The sequence below is a fragment of the Panthera uncia genome (assembly GCF_023721935.1).
Source record: "Panthera uncia isolate 11264 chromosome C1 unlocalized genomic scaffold, Puncia_PCG_1.0 HiC_scaffold_3, whole genome shotgun sequence".
In the NCBI taxonomy this organism is placed as follows: Eukaryota; Metazoa; Chordata; class Mammalia; order Carnivora; family Felidae; genus Panthera; species Panthera uncia.
This window is the reverse complement of record NW_026057584.1, coordinates 11,739,861-11,763,272: the sequence shown is the minus strand read 5'-3', so window position 1 is coordinate 11,763,272 and position 23,412 is coordinate 11,739,861. Positions and strand designations below refer to the sequence as shown.

General features: G+C 42.3%; 2 protein-coding genes across 2 annotated transcripts in view; one reads left to right on the top strand and one right to left on the bottom strand.

The window, feature by feature from the left end:
- The window catches only part of RHBDD1 (rhomboid domain containing 1), a 173,256-nt gene extending 166,038 nt beyond the window's left edge, over positions 1 to 7,218 (top strand). The window contains exon 7 of the mRNA XM_049614791.1: positions 7,043 to 7,218. Within this exon, the coding sequence (XP_049470748.1) occupies positions 7,043 to 7,149 (107 nt within the window). The 3' untranslated portion in view covers positions 7,150 to 7,218. The remainder of the gene's footprint in view (positions 1 to 7,042) is intronic.
- COL4A4 (collagen type IV alpha 4 chain) overlaps positions 1 to 23,412 on the bottom strand; it is a 131,725-nt gene that overhangs the window by 25,809 nt on the left and 82,504 nt on the right. The window contains exons 30-39 of the mRNA XM_049614794.1: positions 22,289 to 22,450; positions 21,164 to 21,334; positions 20,421 to 20,564; positions 17,401 to 17,508; positions 16,107 to 16,288; positions 15,169 to 15,232; positions 10,939 to 11,013; positions 7,236 to 7,343; positions 6,524 to 6,631; positions 350 to 421 (exon numbers count right to left, since the gene is read on the bottom strand). Of these exons, the coding sequence (XP_049470751.1) occupies positions 350 to 421; positions 6,524 to 6,631; positions 7,236 to 7,343; positions 10,939 to 11,013; positions 15,169 to 15,232; positions 16,107 to 16,288; positions 17,401 to 17,508; positions 20,421 to 20,564; positions 21,164 to 21,334; positions 22,289 to 22,450 (1,194 nt within the window). The remainder of the gene's footprint in view (positions 1 to 349; positions 422 to 6,523; positions 6,632 to 7,235; positions 7,344 to 10,938; positions 11,014 to 15,168; positions 15,233 to 16,106; positions 16,289 to 17,400; positions 17,509 to 20,420; positions 20,565 to 21,163; positions 21,335 to 22,288; positions 22,451 to 23,412) is intronic.

The following is a 23,412-nucleotide window of genomic DNA, read 5'->3' as shown; positions in this document are numbered from 1 at the left end:
TTAAAACAAGACCACAACAAGACCTCCCAATCATTTCTTTGTTATTTGTCACATTTTGAAATCTGGCCCCACCTAAAGCAATTACTCAGAGTATTTTTAGCAGGGAGAAAGCCCCAAGTAACATCAACAGAAGTCACTGTTAACCAGCCACTCCTTCTTAAATTCGGTTTTCTCAAAGGTCTTTCTTACGTAAGTCCATCTTCAGTACGAGAAATAGTTCAAGAGTGTGCCTCTAAGCTAAGCCAGTTTCTTAGTTTCTCGCCCCAAGTTGTGTGCAGTAAAGGCACGCCAGCGGTATCTCACGGTCTCCTGACTGCAGTTTAATCGCTCACAAAGGGTTTTCTCTTACCTGAAGCGCCTTTGGCTCCTTTCTGACCCTTTAAACCATGCAAGCCGTTCAGACCGGGCGACCCGGAGGGACCTGAAACACATCACGGGCCTGTGATCCACTGGGGAAGACCGGATGTTGAAGTCCACCGGTCACCCAGCACAGGCACCACCCAGGGGAGATGATTCACTGACGGCAGCCCGACAGCTTCTCCAGGAGGGAGCCATGAGATCCTACCGTCTAGATGTCATTATCAAGGCTAAGTCCGTGCCAGTGGTTATTAACACATTCATCTGATGGATACTTTCTGCAAGGCAGCTTAACGCATTTCTTTGGTTTTAACACACTGCTCTTGGTCTCTGACCATATCACGGATGTCTCTCTCTATCCAGATATAGTCTAGAATTACTGACCGTTAGTGCAGCAAGGGACCTTAGATTCTATGACAATGAACGCATCCTAGAAAAAAGAGATTGGAATGGAGCAAACCGAGACTTCCTTCCTCCCAGGCTCAGGATCTGTCCACTCCATCACAGTGTGTGGATACTAATTTCTTTGGGGTGTAGTCAGGTAAAGATAGTAAGACAGTAAGGACAGGTGGGGCCTGTGGCATACTGGGGAATACATGACACATTTAACTTTTCTTTAAGCACCGTACTAGTCAGAAAGAAGAGGCCTACAGGTCAAGTTTGTTGATGCTATTTCTTTGCAGCTACTTCTTTCAAAAAGAACCACTCTGATGCCTCTTTACTGAAACTAAATTTATTTCATTACGATCAATGAAAACTCCAGTCTCCGTAATTAGGTATGATCTCATCGATGTCTGCATCTCTAGAACCTTCTGCCAGGCATCAGTATAGTCCTCTAAGGAGACGTCTACCAACCTGACTTTACTTAAGTTGTCTTTGAACACTGAACACCTATAAATCTAAAGATTTGCAAATATATCACTATTTAAAATATGTATTTACAAATATACAACTATTTAAAATACATATAATACATTTATATGATAATATATAGTATATTTGTACTTATACAGTACAAGTATACAGATTTATAGGGATGGAGTAGAGAAAGAAAACAAGGGACGGACGGAGGGAAGGAGGGAGAGAGGAAGGGGAAAAAGGCAGACAACTGATACGTACAGAATGTTTCCCGGGAGCTGAGCCCTCCACCACATGATTCATACATGTCTTGTCTTACTGACTGATTTGGAGGAAAGAATCTTCTCCTCAGCCCCTGTCCAAACCTTGTGACCTTCCAAATTCATTGGTGGATCTTCATCCAAGGCTGAGAGCCAGCCAGCCATTCCTTGTTTAGGGCCACATCCCTCTCATTTACAATAGTAACACCCTAGCACACAGAAGGTGCCCCTCGCCTACCCCACGACACCTACACAGAGCTCTCTCGATGCCCATGTGCCGGTGTCTGCCCCACGCTGTGCAACAAGTGTGTCTTTGGGTGAGTGGGTTACTTTGGGTAAACTAAGTACAAGATCGGGTCTTCTTAGTTTCCCAAGCCCCCACTTGGCACGTCTCCTGACATGCAGTTGGTGTTCAGCAGGTGTTTGTTGAATGAGTGAGTGGATGCATGAATGAATGAGTGAATGAGAAAATGTGCAATAGGGAGGGCCAGCGAATGGGTGGAAAGAAAGCTGCAGGAAGGAGGGAGTCCAACTTCTCTTTGCATGTTACACGTTCTTTGATAGATTTATGGGAGGAATAAGAGTTGGTGAAGTTACAGGCATCCATTTGTGTATAAATAATTTATGTGCTAATTATTATCTCTTCATTAATATGCAAGTCCTCTGTGGGCTTCTTATTTAAAGATGGAACACTTAGCTGGTTCCATTCGATTTATTATCTGTACTTGAAATGGACACTTAGTCTATTTTTAAACTCTAAACTTCAGATCAGTGCAAATGAGCTGTATTCTCTCACACCAAAAAAAAAAGGGGGGGGGGGCGAACGCACCCTTATTTTTCCTAAAGCTCTTATTTCCTAACCACTTTTAACAGCTCTGGCTGAGTTTATTTTTCAATCCTTTTTCCTATTAATGAGCCAACGTTTCAAGTTTGCACCAAAAGAACACACAGACCTTCATCTGCCAGATCTGGATATTTATTGCCATCTATCTGAAATGATAATAGATTTTTTGAGAACACTTTGCTATTTCAATGTGTTTTGATCTCCAGCTTAAGCCACCAAGATTGATGGCTTGGGGGACTTCGCTGGGGTGGAATGTCTCAGCTTCTGCCAACTCTGCATTGTCCCATCAACGCGTCCAGATCCCGGGCTGTCACAGGCCCAGCCCCTCACCATTGTTGAACTGGCCGACCCTTATCTGACCCAATGTTATCTTTCTAAATTGAATGCAGCTACATCTGGGTAGGATTTTAAGGACAATTTTTCCTTTTTACTGAAAGCTTTTTATCAATCCCATCTCTAAATCAGAAAGTTGTTCATGCATAAAATATATACAGCGCAGATGAGAGGCAATTAGGCTAACAAAGCACATTCCTTGGTAATGAGGATTTTTTTATTCACCTCTCTGGCCATCCTCTGGCTTACCAACCATCATTTAAGGCTGCATCTCCCTGCACTCACGGGCCGGGGCACTCTACCCCCACTCAGAGAATCGAACCTTCTGCTCCAGCCCTCATGGGAATCACAGCCTCCATCCGGGTTAGCCAGCCCACTCTGAGACTGGTTTTCCACTGGGGTTTTCTTTTGTTCTAAAGCCTGAAAATGCTACTCTATCCCCAGTGGCCTTTATACAGGTTTATACTTTTAATGGGATGACTGCCTCATCCCTGTTTGTGAGGGATTTTCCCGAGGCACCCCTCGGTCCCAGGCAAACCGGGACAGCTGGTCACCCAAAGGTGAAAGCTGATGGGAAAGAGACCTACGTAACTACAGGTTAATGGCCGAACGAAGCTGAAAGCTTACCAAAACAGATTCTGAATTTATTTTTAATCCAGAAAATACGGGAGTGCTTACTAAGGACAAGCACCGGAACATAAAGACATGGTCTCCTAACCCCTGGAGCTTCAGTCCCCAAATGTACTTAGTGACAGCTGCTGACAAGACAACGCAGAGCAAGAGAGAAACAATCCCTGACCCGATAGAACAAATAGGCAGTTACATCGAGAGTGATAAGTGCTGTGTGGGGGCAGGGCCGGAAGGGACGCTCCCTTCGGTGTAGAAGCAGGAGAACATTTCCACGATTTTCTCGGCTGTGAGATGTGTGGCATTTCTTTCTGGATACAAGACATTTCGAGGTGCCTTTTCCCTGACGTGACAGCGTGCTTGCCACCAGCCAAAACAACCCACGACACCTCTTTACACTTGTCATGGTGCAAACAGCTGTCTTTAGGTTTTCGTTGTGGCGATCTCAGAACGCCCAACGAGGAGCTGAGTGTCTTCCTTTCAAAAGAGGGCAAATGGTATCCAGCCATTTTTAGCAGATGTTTAAGTTCAAGTTTAAATCTGACTGAACTCAAGCAGGACTGGGAATCCATGTGGCCAGTTCCAGCAGGGCAAACAACTTTGAGTTCAACAGCTGGTTTGTTCAAACAAGATAATCAGTCCCCTTGACTTATTTAGAACATACTTCAAATATTTAGTTTCTCAGATCAAAGTGTTTCTGCTGGAGCGCGGTTCATTTTTATATCAGCAGGATAAACGGCAACAATGGATTTATGTTGTGGCCGTTTTAATTTTTAGGAATGTAGCACACGGTTTTGTTTTGTTGTTTTAAAGCCCGGTCGTTTGTTGGGCTGTTTGCAGCGAAACAGTGTCACTGCATGGTCAGGAAGCACCATTGCAACATCCGTCTGTATCGTTCCGATGGGTACTCGGGCTGACATGTTCATTTTCTCCCCTTCTCCCAACAAACTCATGATTTCATACCACGGAACTATGATGTCAGGGGAAACTGAATTTTCGAGTAATTCTGTTCCTCAGTCAACGTCATTAGCTACTGGTATTTTAATAACATACCATAGTGAAATGATGTGATAAACGCAAACTAAATCGAGAGACAGACAAACCCACAATAGCGACATGAGCCTGGTCACTTCAGTCAAACTGAGTGTATATTGTTTTCAAACCAAGAGGTTTGAAAATCCTTGCTATTTTTATTAAACTAGGAGGGTGAGAAGAAAGGGAAATGCAGTAGGAGTGGTTAATAATGGAAATAAATGGAAAAAAAATTTTTTTGAACCGATTTCATCTTCCAACACTCAAAACAGTGTCCAAGAACACCCCACCAGGGTAACAGGGATTTCCAGTGGCAGCAAATGGCCACAATCACTACATAAACTTTTAACATAAAAAATGATCACTTGGTGGGGGTGCCTGGGTGGCTCAGTCAGTTAAGCATCCAACTCTTGACTTTGGCTCAGGCCATGAGCTCACATTTTGTGAGCTCAAGCCCTGCGTTGGGCTCTGCATTGACAGTGTGGAGCGTGCTCGGGATCCTCTCTCTCCTTCTCTCTCTGCCCCTCCCACGCACGCTCTTTCTCCCTTTCTCAAAATAAAGAGAAACTTTGAAAGAAGTGCTCATTTTGCCTGAGACCCTAAATTTATCACAAATCACCGCACTTCACATTCAGTGCCAGTGAAGAGGGAGAAGAACGATGCAAAGACATCTTGTTCAGTGATGGGAAGCGGAAGCCAAATATTTGGCCGCATGGAAATACCTAAGTGTACCAACTCTCCAAAATAAAGGGTTCCCTTCTCTGCAGAGTTGTTCCAAGTAACACATACCACACTAGTACTTGCTGGAAAACAGGAATTATCTGAAAACTACTCGATGAGGGAAGAGATGAAAGTGTGGAAAGTTTTCATTCGGATTTTCAAAACAACAAGGCAACTAAGAACCCAAAGGAGGGGTTTCCAACTCTTCTGAGAGGAAGTAATTTTCATTTGACCGGAGTTTAGTACATGGATGGCTCACCTAGCAGAAGGAAACTGAGAGGAAAGGGGAGGGGAGCTTGATTACAGGAATCCACCAACCAGGGCTTGAGCCTTCATGTGCTTATTCAAGTGAAGACCCTCATCTTCATCACTACTAGCTCAGTTGTTCATTCTCGATTCGTCCATGCCTCTGTTTCTTAATTTACTCACAAATTTAAAAAATATAGGGGCGCCTGGGTGGCTCCGTCGGTTGAGCGTCCGACTTCGGCTCAGGTCATGATCTCGCGGTCCGTGAGTTCCAGCCCCGCGTCGCGCTCTGTGCTGACAGCTCGGAGCCTGGAGCCTGCAGCCTGCCTCGGATTCTGTGTCTCCCTCTCTCTCTGCCCCTCCCCCGCTCACACTCTGTCTCCCTCTCAAAAATAAACATCAAAAAATTAAAAAAAATATTTACAGTAGCCCTCCAAAAGACTTACTGGGTATCCACTGGATGCCAAGGATATAAAATCACCTTCTACTTCGTAAGAAAGACTTCTCAACAATATACAATATAGGTGCTGTGCTAGAAGTATACACAAAGTGGCCATGAAAAGCTTTTTTTCCCTAAAATGGAAGAAATGGATGAAAGAAGACTAAGTAGTACCATGGAGGGATGGAGGGGCATGAAGATTTGTTAATAACAAATAAATATGGCAGGTGATATGATATATGGTATTACTGTAACCACACTTATAGCCGGTGCACTATTACCCATCAAGACCAAAAATGCAACCAGGAAAAAATGTTTCTTTATCTAACAAAGTTCATGAATACGAGTAACTTTCTTCATGGCATTTTAGTCTTTTCCTTCCACTTAACACAATTGGTAAATATATATTTATTTACATATATGTTTTTAATATGTCTCCCTTGCTACATCCACTGTGAGCTCCATGAAGTCAGTAACCGTGTCTATTTTCCTCAAAATTGTGTGCCTAGCGTCTAACGCACAATCTAGAATGTAACAGACGCCTCACTATCTAAGGGAAGAACAAATGAAGAGGCCTGAACTCTACAGGAAACACTGGGGGGAATGCCCTAAAAAAAATGGCAGCACCACCATTTTGGTAGGAGGCAGGTCAAGAGACTAGATGCATGGCCTGAAGCTGTGAGGGAGGGAGAAGAAGGTGCTAACAGGCATCTGTGGGAAAGGGGAGGGAGCCATGAGCAAGATCAGTGTCACTCAGGGCAGGAAAAGCACCGCAATTTGCCCTCATGGGGGGGGCTTCCTTTTTACCTTTTATTCCAGGAAGACCTGGTGTCCCCGGGTCCCCCATCATGCCTCTTGGCCCAGGATCCCCCATGTCTCCTGGATGTCCCTTCAGCCCAGGTACTCCTGGATCACCTGAGGATAAGAAGGAGGTTCTGCAGATAGCCAGTTGATATATGAGTTACTTTAATGGGGAAGGTAGGTCATCTGTATTCTTAACACATGGGAACATTGTCTTTTTTTTTTTTTAATTTTTTTAAATTTTTTTGTCCTAGACCTCCTAACTCTAGAGAGAAAAAAATATACTTAGCCTCAGATGGAGCAAATACACTTTGGAGTGATTAAAGTTGCCAACTGCAATTTCAAACTTTCATTATATTCTGAATGTGTGACATTTGCCTTAAGTCTAAAGGAGAAAAGAAAACCAGCATCTGAATGGCAGGTAGATTAAGGAAGGATGGAAAGAGGCTTTTATCTGTCAGCCCATCACTTTGTACCTGGATCCTTGCCAGGCTCTTAACAGGTATTGTCTTCGTTTACTTCCAGACCAACCCAACGAGACTGGACTAGCTCAAACTTACAAGACAGGAATGGGTAAGTTTCAGTCATCTGTCCAAAGTCACAGGTCTGGGAAATGGCAGAGTCACATCTGAAACTAGGTCTAAGTGAAAGCTGGCCTCTTCCGTTACACCAGAAGATAGATGAGTGCCCGGAAGTTTCCAGGCTCCTTTCAAGGTACCTGGGCAGCCTGGTGGTCCGGAGGAGCCAGGCAGTCCTGGCCTTCCAGGTGGTCCTCTGGGCCCTTGAACACCCGGGAAGCCCCGCTCTCCAGGTGCTCCAAGATGTCCTACAGAAAGAAAGATCAAACACCTGAATAATTGGACACTGGTCTTTGAGGTGGTGAATCTATAATTATCTCCAACTACAGCCCCTGCCATCCTTTTCTATTATTACTTGTTTATATTCATAATCTCTCTATTGAAAAGATAACATTAAGGAAAAAATGAAAACAAAACACTTCGAATCCTCCCACCTTAATACAATTTTTCATATGTGTAACAATGTGCAAATAAGGCCCACGATGTTATATTTTGATGTTTTAAATTAGCATCGTATTATAAGCAATGGCCAAGTTTGCCATTATTTTTCTAATTACTGTTTTTAAATGACTAGCTGATAGCTTAGGGAGTTAACCTTAATTAATCTAATTTTCTCTTACTATTGGCCACTCAAGGTATTTCTCTTTGCTGTTATGCATAGTGATCTTTATACATTTTTAATCGATTTTTGTCGTATCAAATCATCTCCTTAGGAAAAATTCCTAGGAGTAGAACATTTCTAGGTAACATTATATGATATTTTTGGGTTTTAAAAATGCATTAAAATGCTGAACTATTTCAAAGTAAATGACAGACATCAAGGAATTCCATTCCTAAATACTTCAACAGGCATGCCTGAAAAAAAAAAACACCATTCTCCTACATGGCCAAAATAACATCATCACAGCCAAGAAACTTCAGAACAACCGTTAACATCATCTAGTACTCCTTCCATACTTGAATTGCCCCAAGTGTGCCCTTAATTGTCCTTTACAGCTCGTGTGTCATCGCTGGGTCCCATTCTAGAACCACACATTGCTTCTGGTGGCTCCTTCCCTTAAGTTAAAGAAAAAAATCTACTAGAGTCTCTTTCTCGGGACAGAGACTTGCTGAAGAGAACATTTCGCGTTGCCTTTTTGGTCTTTTAGAAGAGACCATTCTGTTCTTGACAGAGGCTGTTAAATGGTTTATTTAACAGTTAAGGGCTGCACCTCTCACACCACCCCGTGTAACCCCCCGAGATCTCGTGTGCTCCCTGAGGACCTGATGGTTTGTTGGCTCCTTTTCCTGCTAATTCAGTCAAAGGAAATAATATCTCACATTTACTTTAATTATATTTATTTGATTACTAGAGAAGATGACTATTTCCGCACGTGTTTATGTATATTGTGTCACTTTAATACAAGTTAGACATCTAGGTTAAGCCGATAGTCTGTGCTGAAATCAGCCAGTTGAATCAGCAAATAGGTGTAGAGTTCTGTGTTTACAAACCCATGGTGGGGCATAGTCCTTATTTATTACAACATACATGAAACAAGCCTGTGTTAATCGATACCTGTTCCCTGATCAAATTTAAGATCTATGGGCCTCACTGTGTGTTATTTTGTTTACCCTGAAAACATTCTTGCAGGAAAGGGAAGGCGGTATTATTCTCCTCTCCAAATGAAAAAAATTAAGGGTTGCCTCTCCAGTCACACCTGTATTAAGAACAGGACTTCTGAGTTAATTTATGCTGTGTTTTCTCTCTGAATGGAAAGGGGGAGGTGAAACTGAACCCAGTACGCTCAGGTAAAATCCCCTGAGACAGATGTGAGCTCTATGCCTTCTCACTGGACTCGATCAAATTCAACCCATGCAGCTTTTCTCCCGTCAATGGAAATTGTGTATTTAGGTAAACTCTGTGCCAGTGAATAAACATATGATGTAATTTAGAAATTTTAGGCTAAAGTTACGGTGTATGAGAAAAAGAACAATTTAAATGGTGAACACCACAGGACACCAGGGAAATTACAGTAAGGAAAACTTTCCTTAAAAGGTCAGCCTGGGGTGCCTGGGCAGCTCAGTCGGTTAAGTGTCCGGCTCTTGACGGCTCAGGTCACAATCTCACGGTTTGCTGAGTTTGAGCCCCACATCGGGCTCTGCACCGGCAGCATGGAGCCTGCTCGGGATTCTCTTTCTCCCTCTCTCTGCACCTCCCTTGCTCATGCTCTCATTCTCTCTCTCTCTCTCTCTCTCAAAAGAAATAAATTTAAAAAATTAAAAAAAAAAAAGCTAGCCTCAGTGTAAAATAACTCAGATTGATAATTTTTAACTTAAAATATTAGGTAATATTAAAGGCCTCCAGTTGGAGACTAGTTTCAGCTTATAAAATCTTACTATCTTCATGGTTTACATGAAAATACCAGTAAATGTGGAATTTTCAGTTAACAGACTGCTTTCAAGGAATCTTATTTGATCCTCAAAACAATCCTATAATTATGCCAGTTTATAAGTAAGAAACCGAGCTCACAAATGATGAGCAACTTATTCAAGATCACATGGACAGTAATGATGGAGGCTGACTTTGAACCACTGGCTTTCCTTCTTAAGGCTTCTCCCTCTGGTATTTATTAGGAACCTCCCTGATGTTAAGCTCCCCTCAAATGTACATTTAAGCTGTACATTTTGGTTAAACTATTATGTCATCTAAATCTATTTGACCAGGTCAGAGGTAAAAGACGGATATGAAAGACAGTGGAAAGTTCTTGCCATTATAATAGCTTGTTTTTCTGTTATAACTCCATTTTTAGCAATCTTGTGGTATAAAAACAAAACAGAACAAAATTCTGATAATACTTCTGCTCACATATTCCTTCTGGTGTAGGTAATGAAACATAACTATTGTCAAAGAGAATTTTAAGATAAAACACAAAACTAGTAATATGAGATATTTTAATTTACAAGGGACCCATCTAAAAACAAACCTATTTCTAACCTGCCCATTATTGGCTGAATGGGATTCTGCACACTTCTTTAACCAATCGTTTGTGGATGACATTTGCTCCTTCCATGCAATGCATGCTCCTGTGCATACATCTTTGTACACTTGTCTGATAATCGAATTCAGATAAATTCCTACAAGTAAAATCACTAAGTTAAAAGGCATGTATGTTTCATCAACGGTGGGTCAGGTACTGAAGCAAGCCTAAGCCTCGAGTGGAGGGCAAGAACTCACAGGTACATCCCAATCCATTCTGAGGGACTACATGTCAATTGTCAAAATACTATTTTGAACAATTTAGATTCATTGTTCATGATGAAGTTTAATTTTTTTTTTTGGTTTGGTTTTTAGTAAATGACATATTTGGTAAATGACATATTCGATGAGATCTCAACAATGGCACTCCCCACTGGCATTCACATATGATTTTCTGAGTAAGAAAGAAAGGGCTGCAATGACAACCTGAAGCTGTGGTCAGTGGGAGTGGTTATTGCTAATGTATCATTTATAATTCTAGAGATTGGGACATGGTCTGGCTTTTAATTGCTTGCAATAATCATTTTTGACCAAAATGTCAAAATCTGGGCATGCCAAGGGGAGTGGATTGTTATGTCAACCTCATAGGTCATGGGGGCCATGGTGGAAAAAGACTGAGAATCCCTGGTGTATAATCTGATGTCCTTCTAGGCCAACGATGTGGTGGCAGTGTTGAGACATAATCCTTCTGAGATGTATCTTAACGGGCAAAGGGGGAAGGAAATACTGATATAATCATTGCTGGGTAGGAGTATAAAGTAATTGTTCAATTTCTCAAACCAAATTTATTTTTTTTTGTTTTAATAAGAAAAAATATGTAGCTATACCTGGACATCCAGGGCTACCTGGTTCTCCCTCGGGACCAGGTGGGCCAAACTGACTAGCAGGGTCCCCTTTGTTTCCTGTAAGTGATAAAATGCACATAATATTACTTATGAGAATTTAATTTTGTTTCATACAAGTGACTTAATAATGGTCATATTTATCTTTAGAGTTTATCTTCAAATGTTCCAGAAGAATTTTTGGAAAAATAGGGGTTTTTCCTATGTAAGAACAATTGGAAACGCAGTTGCAAGATGTGATTTACACACACACGCGTGCGCACACACACACACACACACACACACACAATTTTTATAGTTCATAACAATCATAAGAAACTATAGATATTCATGTTTGAATTTTTAAATTCCCTAAAATAGTTGAGTGACTATATTTTTATATTGTGCTTTAGAAACAAAAAGCAGAAACTGCCCTTGTTTTTACTGATGCAATCACATGTCAAGCTCATAAGGAAGCTCAACTCAACGTCCTTGTAAAAACAAAATTACAGGGGTGCCTGGGAGTCTCAGCTGGTTAAGCACCTGACTCTTGGTTTCGGCTCAGGTCATGATCTCATGGCTCGTGGGTTTGAGACCCACATCAGGTTCTGCGCTGACAGCATGGAGCTAGCTTAGGATTCTCTCTCTTCCTCTCCCCTGCCCCTCCCCCACTCATGTTCTACCTTTCTCTGTCTCTCTCTCTCTAAAAGTAAACTTAAAAAAAAATTACAAAGGCACATTTTATTGATAACTTCACAAGAGACACACATTCAAAGGCCACTCTAGGCAATGGCTCCCACGGAACTGGTACTCCCACATCATTGCTGAATTCCCAATACAGGACTTACAGCTGGGAGCTGGTTACAAATGGGGACTCAAAATAGTTGGGATCGGGAAGGGCAAGACAATAGATGCAGTTATAAGAGCGAATAAGAGAGTTAATTAGGCCTGATTTATAGCTCCCACTCACACCCCTTTCTAAGGGGTACCAACCACATCTTGTGGAAATTTCTCTTCCACCTGACCTTACTTCTAATTGTGGCTGATCGCTTGAGGGGTAGGAATCTGGTCTATCCCAGGTCAGTCAGTCTTTTCCTGAGAAGCCGGAGTACAAACTGAGAATTTGAGGTCCTTGGTTACTGAGGCAGCAACCAAAAGGATTATCATGATGTAGTTATCATGATGCTTTGATGTACAGAGTGAGTGTTTGCAATCCAAACATATCCAGAAAGGTCCAACTATCTTGAATAGAGAATGATGAAACCACTTGGCAGATACGTAAGAACCAGCCGAGGGGTGCATGGGTGACTCATTCGGGTAAGCGTCTGACTCTTGATTTCAGCTCAGGTCATGATCTCATGGTTCGTGAGACTGAGCCCCTCATCAGGCTCTGTGCTGACAGTGCAGAGCCTGCTTGAGATTCTTTCTCTCTTTCTCTCTGCCTCTCCTCTACTCGCGCTGTCTCAAAAATAAATAAACATTTATAAAAAAAAGAAAGATAGAAAAAGAAACAGCCCATAAAGAAAAGTGCAAAAGTCTCAAAAGAGAAACCATGGGTTGCCTAAAGTATGGGTTTCATTCATTACCCTTATATGGGCTTCATGAGAGACCTTTGACTCCAGGTACCATGCATGCATTTCGGTTCCTTGCAAAGATGGCCAAAAGCAAGTATGAAGAAAATAAGAAGTAGGTTTGTATTTTGAGAGAGGTGAGGGGACTATAATAAATGCATAGGTAAGCAGAAGAGTGAGTTTTAAACCATGAAGCTATAAAGTGTCAACTCAAATATGAAAACTTCTCTACTTGTAACTATTTCTGAAGAAGATATCTAGGTTATTCCTTCTGGATAAATAAGTGTGCACACTTCTTTTTTTCCTATAGCAATTATCCTATTATTTACGGAGTCTCTCAACATGCACAACATGTCTCATGGGTGGTAAGGGAGGTTTTTTAGTGGTTCGTTATGCTTTAATATTTTATTTTACTTTTTTTAAAGATTATATTTTTCAGTAATCTCTCAACACCCAACGTGGGGCTTGAACTCACAACCCTGAGATCAAGAGTCACATGCTCTTCCGACTGAGCCAGCCAGGTGCGCCTACTCTTCTATATTTTAAAGTTATTCATTTTAATCTGTGATAAAGTAACATATAACTGCTTATCAAAAGTGTGAATTCACAGATAGTGAAGTTAAGGTCAAGGTTAAGAAGGTAAATCATAATTAAGATTCAAAGAAAAATATTAACCCAATGGTACGCAAGGATAGTTACAATGTTAAAGATTTCATGCAAACATCGCAATTTAAGATACCCTGATTTTTGTTTGCTTGTGTGTCTGAATAAAGGGTTAATGAAACCTTTCTTTCTCTAAGAACATTAAAAGAATTTTTTTTTTATGTTTACTTATTTTGGAGAGAAAGAGAGAGAGAACAAGCAGGGGAGGGGCAGAGAGAGATGGAAACACAGAATCTGAAGCAGGCCCCAGGCTCTGAGCTGTCAGCACTTGCAGGGCTTGAATTCAAGAACCATGAGATCATGACCTGAGCTGAAATTGTACACTTAACCGACTGAGCCACCCAGGCACCCCTCTCTAAGAACATTTTTAACCACAGGTAACTTTGTTTCTGTTTCCCCGGAAATCTGATTAAGGTAGAATGTCAGTTGTGTTATGAGACAACACGGTTATGGTACAAGTTAAACCAAGGCCTATGGGGCCAAATCTAACCTGTGGCTTGTTGTAAATACATTTTTACTGGAACACAGCCACACCTCTTGTTTGCATATTGTCTGGCTGTTTGCATGCTATAGGTGTTCTCATGCACAGCTGAGTAGTTTTAACAGGGAACATGTTGCTGAAAATATCTGTGGTCTGACCCCTTGAAAAAACACACTTGCTGACCCCTGGCTTATGGTAAACATGACCCAACTATGAGTTATATGTCGCCCAGAAATTCTTAAGTGAAATATTAACACCTGGTAGGAAGTCATGGCCTGGGCCTTCTCTGTGCACTGTGACTCTTGTCTCAGTACCCTAAAAGTCGTATCTATGGAGTCCTTAGAAGAGATATTGGGTCTTATGGTACAGAAGGCTTAGAAGCCAAGGTGGACCCTGCCCACCAACGTGGATCTGGTCTTCATGCACCTGAGCTGTCATTTACGAAGCTGCAATCACTACAAAGACCACTGAAGGACCCCCACTGAGGAGAAAGACCTGCGTGCTCTACAGGCATACTGTTCTCTCTCCGGTACCCTTGGATCCGAATGACAAATGCGGATGATTTGTGTTTCGAGTGCTTGACTGTCTAGCAGTCTAAAAAGAACCGCTGGGTTAGTGTCTAAAATTTTTAAAGAACTTATATAACCCCAAACTCCCCAAAATGAAAAATCCAATTAAAAAATGGGCAGAAGACATGAATAGACCTTGTTCCAAAGAAGACCTCCAGAGGGCCAACAGATACATGAAAAGATGCTCCACATCACTTATCACCAGGGAAATGAAATTCAAAACTTCAATGAGCTATCACCTCACTCCTGTCAGAATGGCTACAATTAACAACACAAGAAACAACAGGTGTTGGAGAGTATGCAGAGAAAGGGGAAGTCTCTTGCACTGTTGCTGGGAAGGCAAACTGTTGCAGCCACTGTTTCCTCGAAAAGTTAAAAATCGAACTACCCTATGACTCAGTAATCATACTACTAGGTATTTACCCAAAGAATACAAAAATACCAATTCGAAAGGATACATGCACCCCAATATTTATAGCAGCAGCATTATCCACAATAACCAAATTATGGAAACAGTCCAAGCATTCATCATTTGATGTATGGATAAAGAAGATGTGGGGTGTGTGTGTTGTGTATATACATATACTTATATTTATATTTATGAAATGGTATATTATATTACTCAGCCATCAGAAAGAATGAAATATTGCCATCTGCAACAATATGGATGGAGCTCGAGAACATTATGCTAAGTGAAATAAGTCAGAGAAAGACAAATACCATATGATTTCACGCACATGTGGAATTTAAGAAGCAAAACAAATGAGCAAAAGGGCAAAAAAGAGCTGGAATTTAAATAAAAATTAAAAAAAATAATCAGAAGAAGCCCTTGGATGTTGCAGTTTGTTTGATGGATTTAACTTTTCATTTGTGCCAAATGTGCGTGCCCATGGTGTTACGAACACCCAGGATCATAAGCCTGGTGGACGGCTGCTGTGTTTCCGAAGCATACCTTTAGGGCCTCTCAGTCCATCGCTTCCTGAAATTCCAGGGGACCCTGGAGAGCCTGGTTCACCCTGAGAGTTTAAACAAAAAGACCTTGTTTGGTTTCACATACAAATGGCACATTCACAACATGATCCCGTTATAATCTTCCATAACCAATGTCCATATATTTGCAGTGGTAAAGAAAATTGGCAATGCATCACAGGCAATGCTACTCCACGTGCCTAGCTTTTAAAAGTTGCTAAAAGCCCAGAATTAGAGGTACCAACGGGTAGCGTCCAATTCTCTATTCCTGACTGCATAACAGTAATTGCATCACATGACTTGAATTTTAAGTTTTGAATGAGCAAACTGATACCAAGTAAAACATTGTTAGAAGACTTTTTTTTTTTTTTTTACCAAAAACTTAAAGAAAATCTGTTTGATTCCAAATGATGGGTAGTAAATTATATACATCTTCTGGAAGTTATGATGTAGGCTCCTACATGTTAGGTGCCTCCTGGCTTCCCAAGGGAGTATTTCACTCATGTTTTTGAAGACCAAATGTATTTACAGAAAAATCTGTGATATCTGCAACTCGATAGGAAGGCTTAGACACCAGAATTTGGGTTATATTTCAGATGATTCTTGACTCTGATAAACCATTAGTCATGAGATAAATTTCAGTAGAGCTGTTTAAACTAGGCTGGGGGTACAGTACGTGAAGTAAGTGACCGGGTCATCTGTTATGAGAAACAGGCATGAACACTGGCCAAAAACTATAATTACCTCATAGCCTGCCAGAAGGCTCCATCCTTCCTTTGGCATATCCCTTCTATTCTAAAACCCGGTAAAACAACAATGATATATACTGGCAAATTATGACTCCTTAATGGCATCCCCCCCCCCCCTGCCGAGAGCAAAAGGGTTTTATTATTTCTTTCCTCCCCAACAGCAGCCACTTACCTGGTCACCTGGAAATCCTGGAAAACCAATAATGCCTCTCAGCCCGGGTGAGCCTGGAGGGCCTGGGGCTCCAGGGAGCCCCGGGTGCCCGGTTCTACCAGGCTCCCCTCTGTGAAATCCAGGTGGTCCGTATCTTCCCGGCTCTCCTCTCCTCCCCTGCATCCCCGGATTGCCTTTATCACCTGATGGGGTTGGAAGTGTTAACAAACCTCTTTGAGGAAATCCTGGGCTGGGCAATAGTTAGGCTTGGGATGTGGGTCCTACATTTAGGAGATGAAGCCAAGGGTTTTGGAAATCCGAATTCCCGCCCTCAGCCACATCGTGATGGTTTTTGGCTTCAGTGGAAGAAGCGTCCGTGAAGAGAGCTGGGGACACCCAAGGTAGGAATGGGCGTGCAGGGTGTCGTTCGCTTTCACACCCTCATTTTACAAATGAGGAAGAACCTCAGACAAGTTAAAAGACATTCACCCCCTAACAACTAGTTCAGGAGAGAGCCAGGACAAGAGCCGGGCCTCGTGCTCGGCTAAATCTGAACTTGGGAAAGAGAACACAAATGTGGTGGTCAAAATCCTTGCCACACAGTGTTTCTGAGGGGCAGTAGCACAGTCATCGGGGTGATTGTTAGAAAGGCAGAGTTGGGCTGCCCCAGATCCGCTGACTGAGGATCTGTGTTTTCACAAGAGCCCCCGGGGTTCATCTGTACACTGAAGACTGAGAAGAATGGTCAAAATGACCTAGACAATCAATTTTAATAATTAAAATTATTCGGGGCGCCCAGTGGCTCAGGTGGTTAAGCATCCAACCCTTAAATTCGACTTGGGTCACGATCTCATGGTTGGTGAGTTTGAGCCCCACATCAGGCTCCGCACTGACAGCGCAGAGCCTGCTTGGGATTTGCTCTCTCCCTCTCTCTCTGCCTCTCCCCTACTATATAAATAAATAAACTTTAAAAAAAATTATTCATTTTAATACCAGTCACCAAAAACAGGGGTACTTTAAACCTGGAACTGGTACTATAGGTATAATCTTAGGATTGGTCTCAGTTTGGAATGTTCAAACCTATACATACCTATGAATTTGAAGTTCTGGCACGGAAAAGCAAAAGAAAAATACAGCACGAGGTTAATCTGGGTATAGTTATATCTTAAAAAGTTATATCTAGTTATATCTTAAAAAGATGACCCTTCCTAATCTCAGCGTTATTAGGAAAGCTGTCTGATACGCATGCTTGTTTGAACGATCCAAAAAGAAGTCTACTCATTTGATTCGGTCTTAAAAAAATCTAAGTGCTTACCTTCTGCTCCTGGGAATCCACTATCTCCAGGAGGTCCAGGTTCCCCGGGTTTCCCCTTTAGGGAAATTACAGCCATCTCTCCTTCATCTCCTGGGGGTCCCCTTGCTCCTTGAGATATTAATGATGCAAGAGAAGACAAACAGAAGGACCACACATGTGATTCTTCTGTTACAGCATTTTACGTCCAGTTTGCAAATCCACATTTCAGTTACTAAACCGCACTTATGTTTACAGCTTGCACGATGTCCATACCATCAACTTATTTTTCTAAAGGAAGGGCCGTGCCTTTTACATTTCTCTCCCAACTTGTCCGGCAACAGGGTCTGGTGTACAGGGAGTGATCAGTGAATGTGTGCTAAATACAACCAAATGGGTCTCGGAGGTTTAAGTGTCAAAAGACAGGCTTGAAAAGTCCCGGATCTAAACTATGTCTGTTTATCCTGTTAAATGTGAATTGCCCATTGCATATTTTTCAGTTCCCCGTCCTCTCCTTCCTGGCCACACTCTATTATTTTCCTTACACTAAAAGAGCACTTATTTCAACTTGCTGCTCCACACAGAGAATTCTGAAAGGTAGGAAAAATGTATGATGTTTCCATCTGATTTTTGTAAACACTGTCCAGTTGGAGAAGTGTGTTCAAGTGGGCTCATACCAGCAAGGTGAAAGCCAATTATTAACAATACAAGAATTTTGTAAGCCAGTTGTTAAACCGTTGGCAGCTTTAAAAAAAAAAAAAAAAACCAGCCATGGTGGGAATATTTACACCATGGGAGCAAACACAAATCAGGGCATTTAAAAAATTTACTTATTTATTTAAATTCCGGTTAGTTAAAACACAGTGTAATATTACTTTCTTAATTTTTGTTTTTTATTTTGGAGACCATAGTAGCATAGCAAACATCACTAAGTCTACGCTAGCAAAGAGTGACTGTGATTCCTTGATTCTACGTAATAAATTTACAGGCTAGTAAAACAAAAACATAATAGTAGAATCAATCAACTAAGAAGTAAAAGTAATTAGAAGGTGGCATCTGGGTGGTTCAGTCAGTTAAGTGTCTGAGTCTTGATTTTGGCTCAGGTCATGATCTCACCGTTTATGGGATCGAGCCCCTCGTCAGGCTCCGTACTGATAGTGCAGAGCCTCCTTGAAATGTTCTCTCTCCCTCTTTTTCTCTCTGCCCCTCCCCTTCTTGTTCTCTCTCTCTCTGTCTGTCTCTCTCAAAATAAATAAATAAACTTAAAAAAAAAAAAAAGAAGTAAAAGCTATTTGAATTTTATAGGAGGCTGTTTACCCCAAAAGCTTTAAGGACAAAAAACTTGTTCCTCAAAATTGTCAGGCATTCATTCTCAACCCTGGAAATGAAACGTTACCTTCACTCACTGCAGCCTCATGGCTAATTGGTAAAAGTAAATATGTAACAGGGACGGACACAGAACATTTAAACCAGTGGTCTTGCAATTTTTATTTTTTAATAGCAATGACAACTCCTTCTTTAAATGAAGCTTGGGGGAGGCATAACTCACGGCTCAGATGAAAATGGACTTCTGACAGTTCAGAGGTCTGCAAATTACAACTGGAGAGCCAAATCTCACTTGCAGCCTGTTTATGTATAATCTGTGAGCTATGAATGATTTTTACGCTTCTAAACTGTTAGGGGGAAAACTCAAAATGAGAATAATATTTTATGACATGTGACAATTAAATGAAGTTCAAATTCAGTGTCCATGAACAAAATTTGATTGGAACATAGCTATGTTAGCGTGTTTCACTGCTATCTCTGGCTGCTTTCATGCTGCCAAAGCTGACCTGAATGGTTTCAACAGAGACCATACAGCCTGCAACGCCTAAAATCTTTACTAACTGGCTCTTTATTAAAAAAAATTATGTTTTCTTTCGAAAGAAAGAAAGAAAGAGGGGTGCCTGGGTGGCTCAGTCGGTTGAGCATCCGACTTTGGCTCAGGTCATGATCTTGTGGTTCATGAGTTTGAGCCCCGCGTCGGGCTCTGTGCTGGAGCCTGCTCCAGATTCTGTGTCCCCCTCTCTCTCCGCCCCACCCCTGCTTGTCTCTGTCTCTCTCTCTCTGTCTTTCAAAAATGAATAAACATAAAAAATTTAAAAAAAAAGAGAAAGAAAGAAAGAGAAAGAAAAAAGAAAGAGAAAAGAAAGAAAGAAAGGAAGAAAGAAAAAGAAAGAAAAAGAAAGAGAAAGAAAGAAAGGAAGAAAGAAAGAAAGAAAAGGAAGGAAGGAAGAGAAAGCAAGAAAAAGAAAGAAGAAAGAAAGAAAGAAAGAAGAGAAAGAAAGAAAAAGAAAGAAAAGAAAGAAAGAAAGAAAGAAAGAAAGAAAGAAAGAAAAGGAAGGAAGGAAGAAAAAGCAAGAAAAAGAAAGAAGAAAGAAAGAAAAGAAAAGAAAAGAAAAGAAAAGAAAAGAAGGAAGGAAGGAAGGAAGGAAGAAATTGAAACGGGTTGGGGGCCAGGGGCCCTACCTGTACTCCCTTCCCAATAGGTGAGAAGGTTCTCTCAAACTCAATAGCTATAAATCAAAGCATCTGTTATTCTTTTTTTCCTATTAATAGAGCAATTCATTTATCCGCTATATGTGACATGATAGAGAGGTAAGGAAAATGAAGTGGTTTCAAATTCTAAAACAAACACCTGCAATCTAAAAGGAAGAGGAATCCAAGCTTCAGGATAGTCCCATTTCTTTTTCCTTTTTTTAAAATTGTTTTAAATGTTTACTTATTTTGAGAGAGAAAACGAGAGAGAGAGCACACGTGTGGTGGGGGGTGGGGTGGCAAGAGAGAGGGAGAGACAGAATGCCAAGCAGGTTCCTTGTGGTCAGCGTAGAGCCCGACTCAAGGCTCGAACTCATGAACTGAAATCAAGAGTCAGACACTTAACCTACTGGGCCACCCAGGCATCCCAAGTCCCATTTATTTTTCAAAGACCGTATTTACCCATTCTGATCAAACACCAGACACAAGACATGTTGCATCATCATCGTGCTGTTAACCGCATTTACCTTTGGCGCCTTTCACCCCCTTGTCTCCGAGGAAGCCAGGCCGACCCCTCTCTCCTGGTTCTCCTTTACGGCCAGGGTGCCCCTCCAGGCCAGGCTTTCCTCTCTCCCCTGGAAAACCTGGGAAGCCAGGCAGCCCCTGGGATCCTGATGAAATGAGAACATGAATTTTTACAAAAGCCATTTTAAAAGCTACTTTGCTTCCTAGACACGTGGGGCTTGCTGTCAGCATGGAGGTGTGCCCGCCCACGTACCTCAGCTTGTCTTGAAAGTGAACCACTGCCGTCAGCCTCACGGCGTGTGATGGCCGTGCTCGCCTACTCAGCTCTCCGCCCCACAGAGCTGAAGTGAAGCCTTTATGTGTTCTGACCCCTGATCCCACAATGCTTTAAGGGGACCAGGAGCCAGGGACACGGGGCTGGAGGGTGGGGGCTCATCCAAAACAGAAGTACATTGGCTCTGACCCTACACCTTATCGGCTCTACCCCATCTGTCGAGCAGAAGTGTTTACGGGTTCTGTGGACCTAACACCCCCACCCACCTTCTCCCATGTACCTATCCCCAAACATTCTGCCACTGGAAATAACAATATACAGGATAAGAAGAAGGGAGAGGTCACCAAGGGAAGGACAGAGTCAGGCTGATGTAACAGTAAATCCAATAGTATGATCATGTGTAATCGTCTTTACTTAGCAGTGGACTTGAGGTTTATAAAAAGGGAGAAATAACGGAAAAGCACTACCCACCCTTTGGGCCTGGAAGACCAGGCAGTCCATCATCGCCTATGGGGCCTGGGAGCCCTGGGGGTCCTGGGGGTCCATCTACCCCTGGCCGTCCTGGGACTCCAGGGAGACCCTTCATTCCAGCCGGACCAGGAGGCCCCACATCCCCTCGCTGTCCTTTCCAACCTGGGGCACCTGAGACAAACCACAATGACAATAACGTATGAAGACTGAAGACTGGCTTCACACACAGGGCAGGAAAGAAAAGAATTCATGATAACTTAAATTGTGTCTCTGTGCCTATGAAACACTGGTTATCAGCTCAAATCACAATGGCAAGCCTCCATCAGCCTAAGAACTTATTTCTCTGGCTGCTAGAAAAAGAAAGGCAGGTGACTTGAAAAACTACCTTCCAGTAGAGAGAAACGAGTACTATGAAGGGCATTTGAAAAACGGAAAATGGATTAGGATGAAGAACGAAATTATCATTATTAGCATTTACTCTTGAAACGAATAGAAGAAAACTTTCCAGGTGTTTCCTGAAGCTATGACCGAGTGAACTTTGGTCGTGTTCACCAGAGAGGATTATAGAAGTCACAGCAATGTCATCTAGGAGTATGGGTGCCAGGAAGAAAGCCGCGGTGGCAGGGATGGCCCCAACCTCGCTTTGATGCACTGAGAGGGCGGATCCCTACATCTGCATGAATCCAACAGGATTTGCACAACAGGTGACAAAGCACATGGTGAAGTGGAGATCACACTGGAAATAGCCCTCCAGCACCTTGTGTTGAAAGATGCCTCTTCCTGGGTCTCCCCAGCCCCTACAACAGAGCTGGCTGTTCTGCAGGCTGCTAGAAAGCACCAGTTCCCCAGGCACAGCGCTCCTCTCGGATGCTGCACCCCACTGCATGTGTAACACCCATCTAACCCCGCTTCTGTTGCCCCCATGACACTAGGGGGACAAGGGGAAATGACACGAGCCACCAGGAAGCTCATGCTACTTGCCGTTCTGTGAATAGTACAGTCCTTGGTCTCTGCCCCAAAAGTCTTGGTCCTATCCTTCGGTAAAAGCAGCAGGCGATCCTATTCCTTGGTGAGAAGAGTCAAGCTGCAGACCCTACAGAGGTCTTGACGTGTGCCGACACTTACCTGGACTGCCCGGAGCCCCAGGGAGTCCGGGTTGCCCTGGTGTTCCTGGGGCGCCTCTTTCACAGGAATGGCCAGGTGGACCTGGGATCCCTGGAAACCCAGCACTTCCCTCTCTGCCTCTGGGGCCTTTGAGACCTGGGAATCCGGGCAAACCAGCCGGCCCTGAAATGATACAACGTACTCCTGACACTCCGGGCACGAAACTGTATAGAGTCAGCCTGCAACAAAAGGTTCACGCATATCGATCCCAGAAATAAAGGTTTTGATCCTGGCTCAGCGCTCACAGGAGTTAAGTCTCGCACAGGATTTTCTTATCATAGATGGTAGCGAGCTCCAAATGAATGGGAAAACCACGCATTACTCAGAGAGTTCCTTGATAAGGTTGTGTAGACCACAAAAAAGCTGCTTATGCAAATTTAAAAACTACACAGTTCTTCTTGATTCTAATTAACCTCTAACATGGTGGCGGGCTTTACACCAAATCACCACAATGCTTACCCACCCAGTTTGCACTGTATGGACGTGCTTTTTGTAAGCTACTTCGTCACTTGAACTCTTAAATTTCTACTGACTGGAGACGCAGTGTCATAATTTTCAGAAAAAAAAAAATCCCCCATCATTCCAAGCCCTAACCTAAATTTTTTTTTTATTTTTCCCAGTTTTCATCATACTTTTGTTCATATGTTTATATTTTTAAGGTAGTAATCACAGCACACACTTGATTGTTGGATTATTTCACATTGCATATGAATCTGCAAATTTTTTCTATTTTGTTGTAATCTTTATAAATATAATTTTAATTGCTAATAGCTGAATAGTATTCCTTTGAGAGACTGAGAGAGAGAGAGAATGTGTGTGTGTGTGTGTGTATTACTTAACTCTATTGTTCCCATTCTCCCATCCTCTAATGTGGATGATATAAGAGTATTTTTTTTTATGTTTATGTATTTATTTTGAGAGAGACAGAGAGAGAGAGAGCATGGTGCATGAGCTAGGAAGGGGCAGAGAGAGAGGGAGACAGAGGGAAAGAGAGGGAGACAGCATGTTCAGGAGCTGGGGAGGGGCAGAGAGAGAGGGAGACAGAGGGAGAGAGAGGGAGACAGCATGTTCAGGAGCTGGGGAGG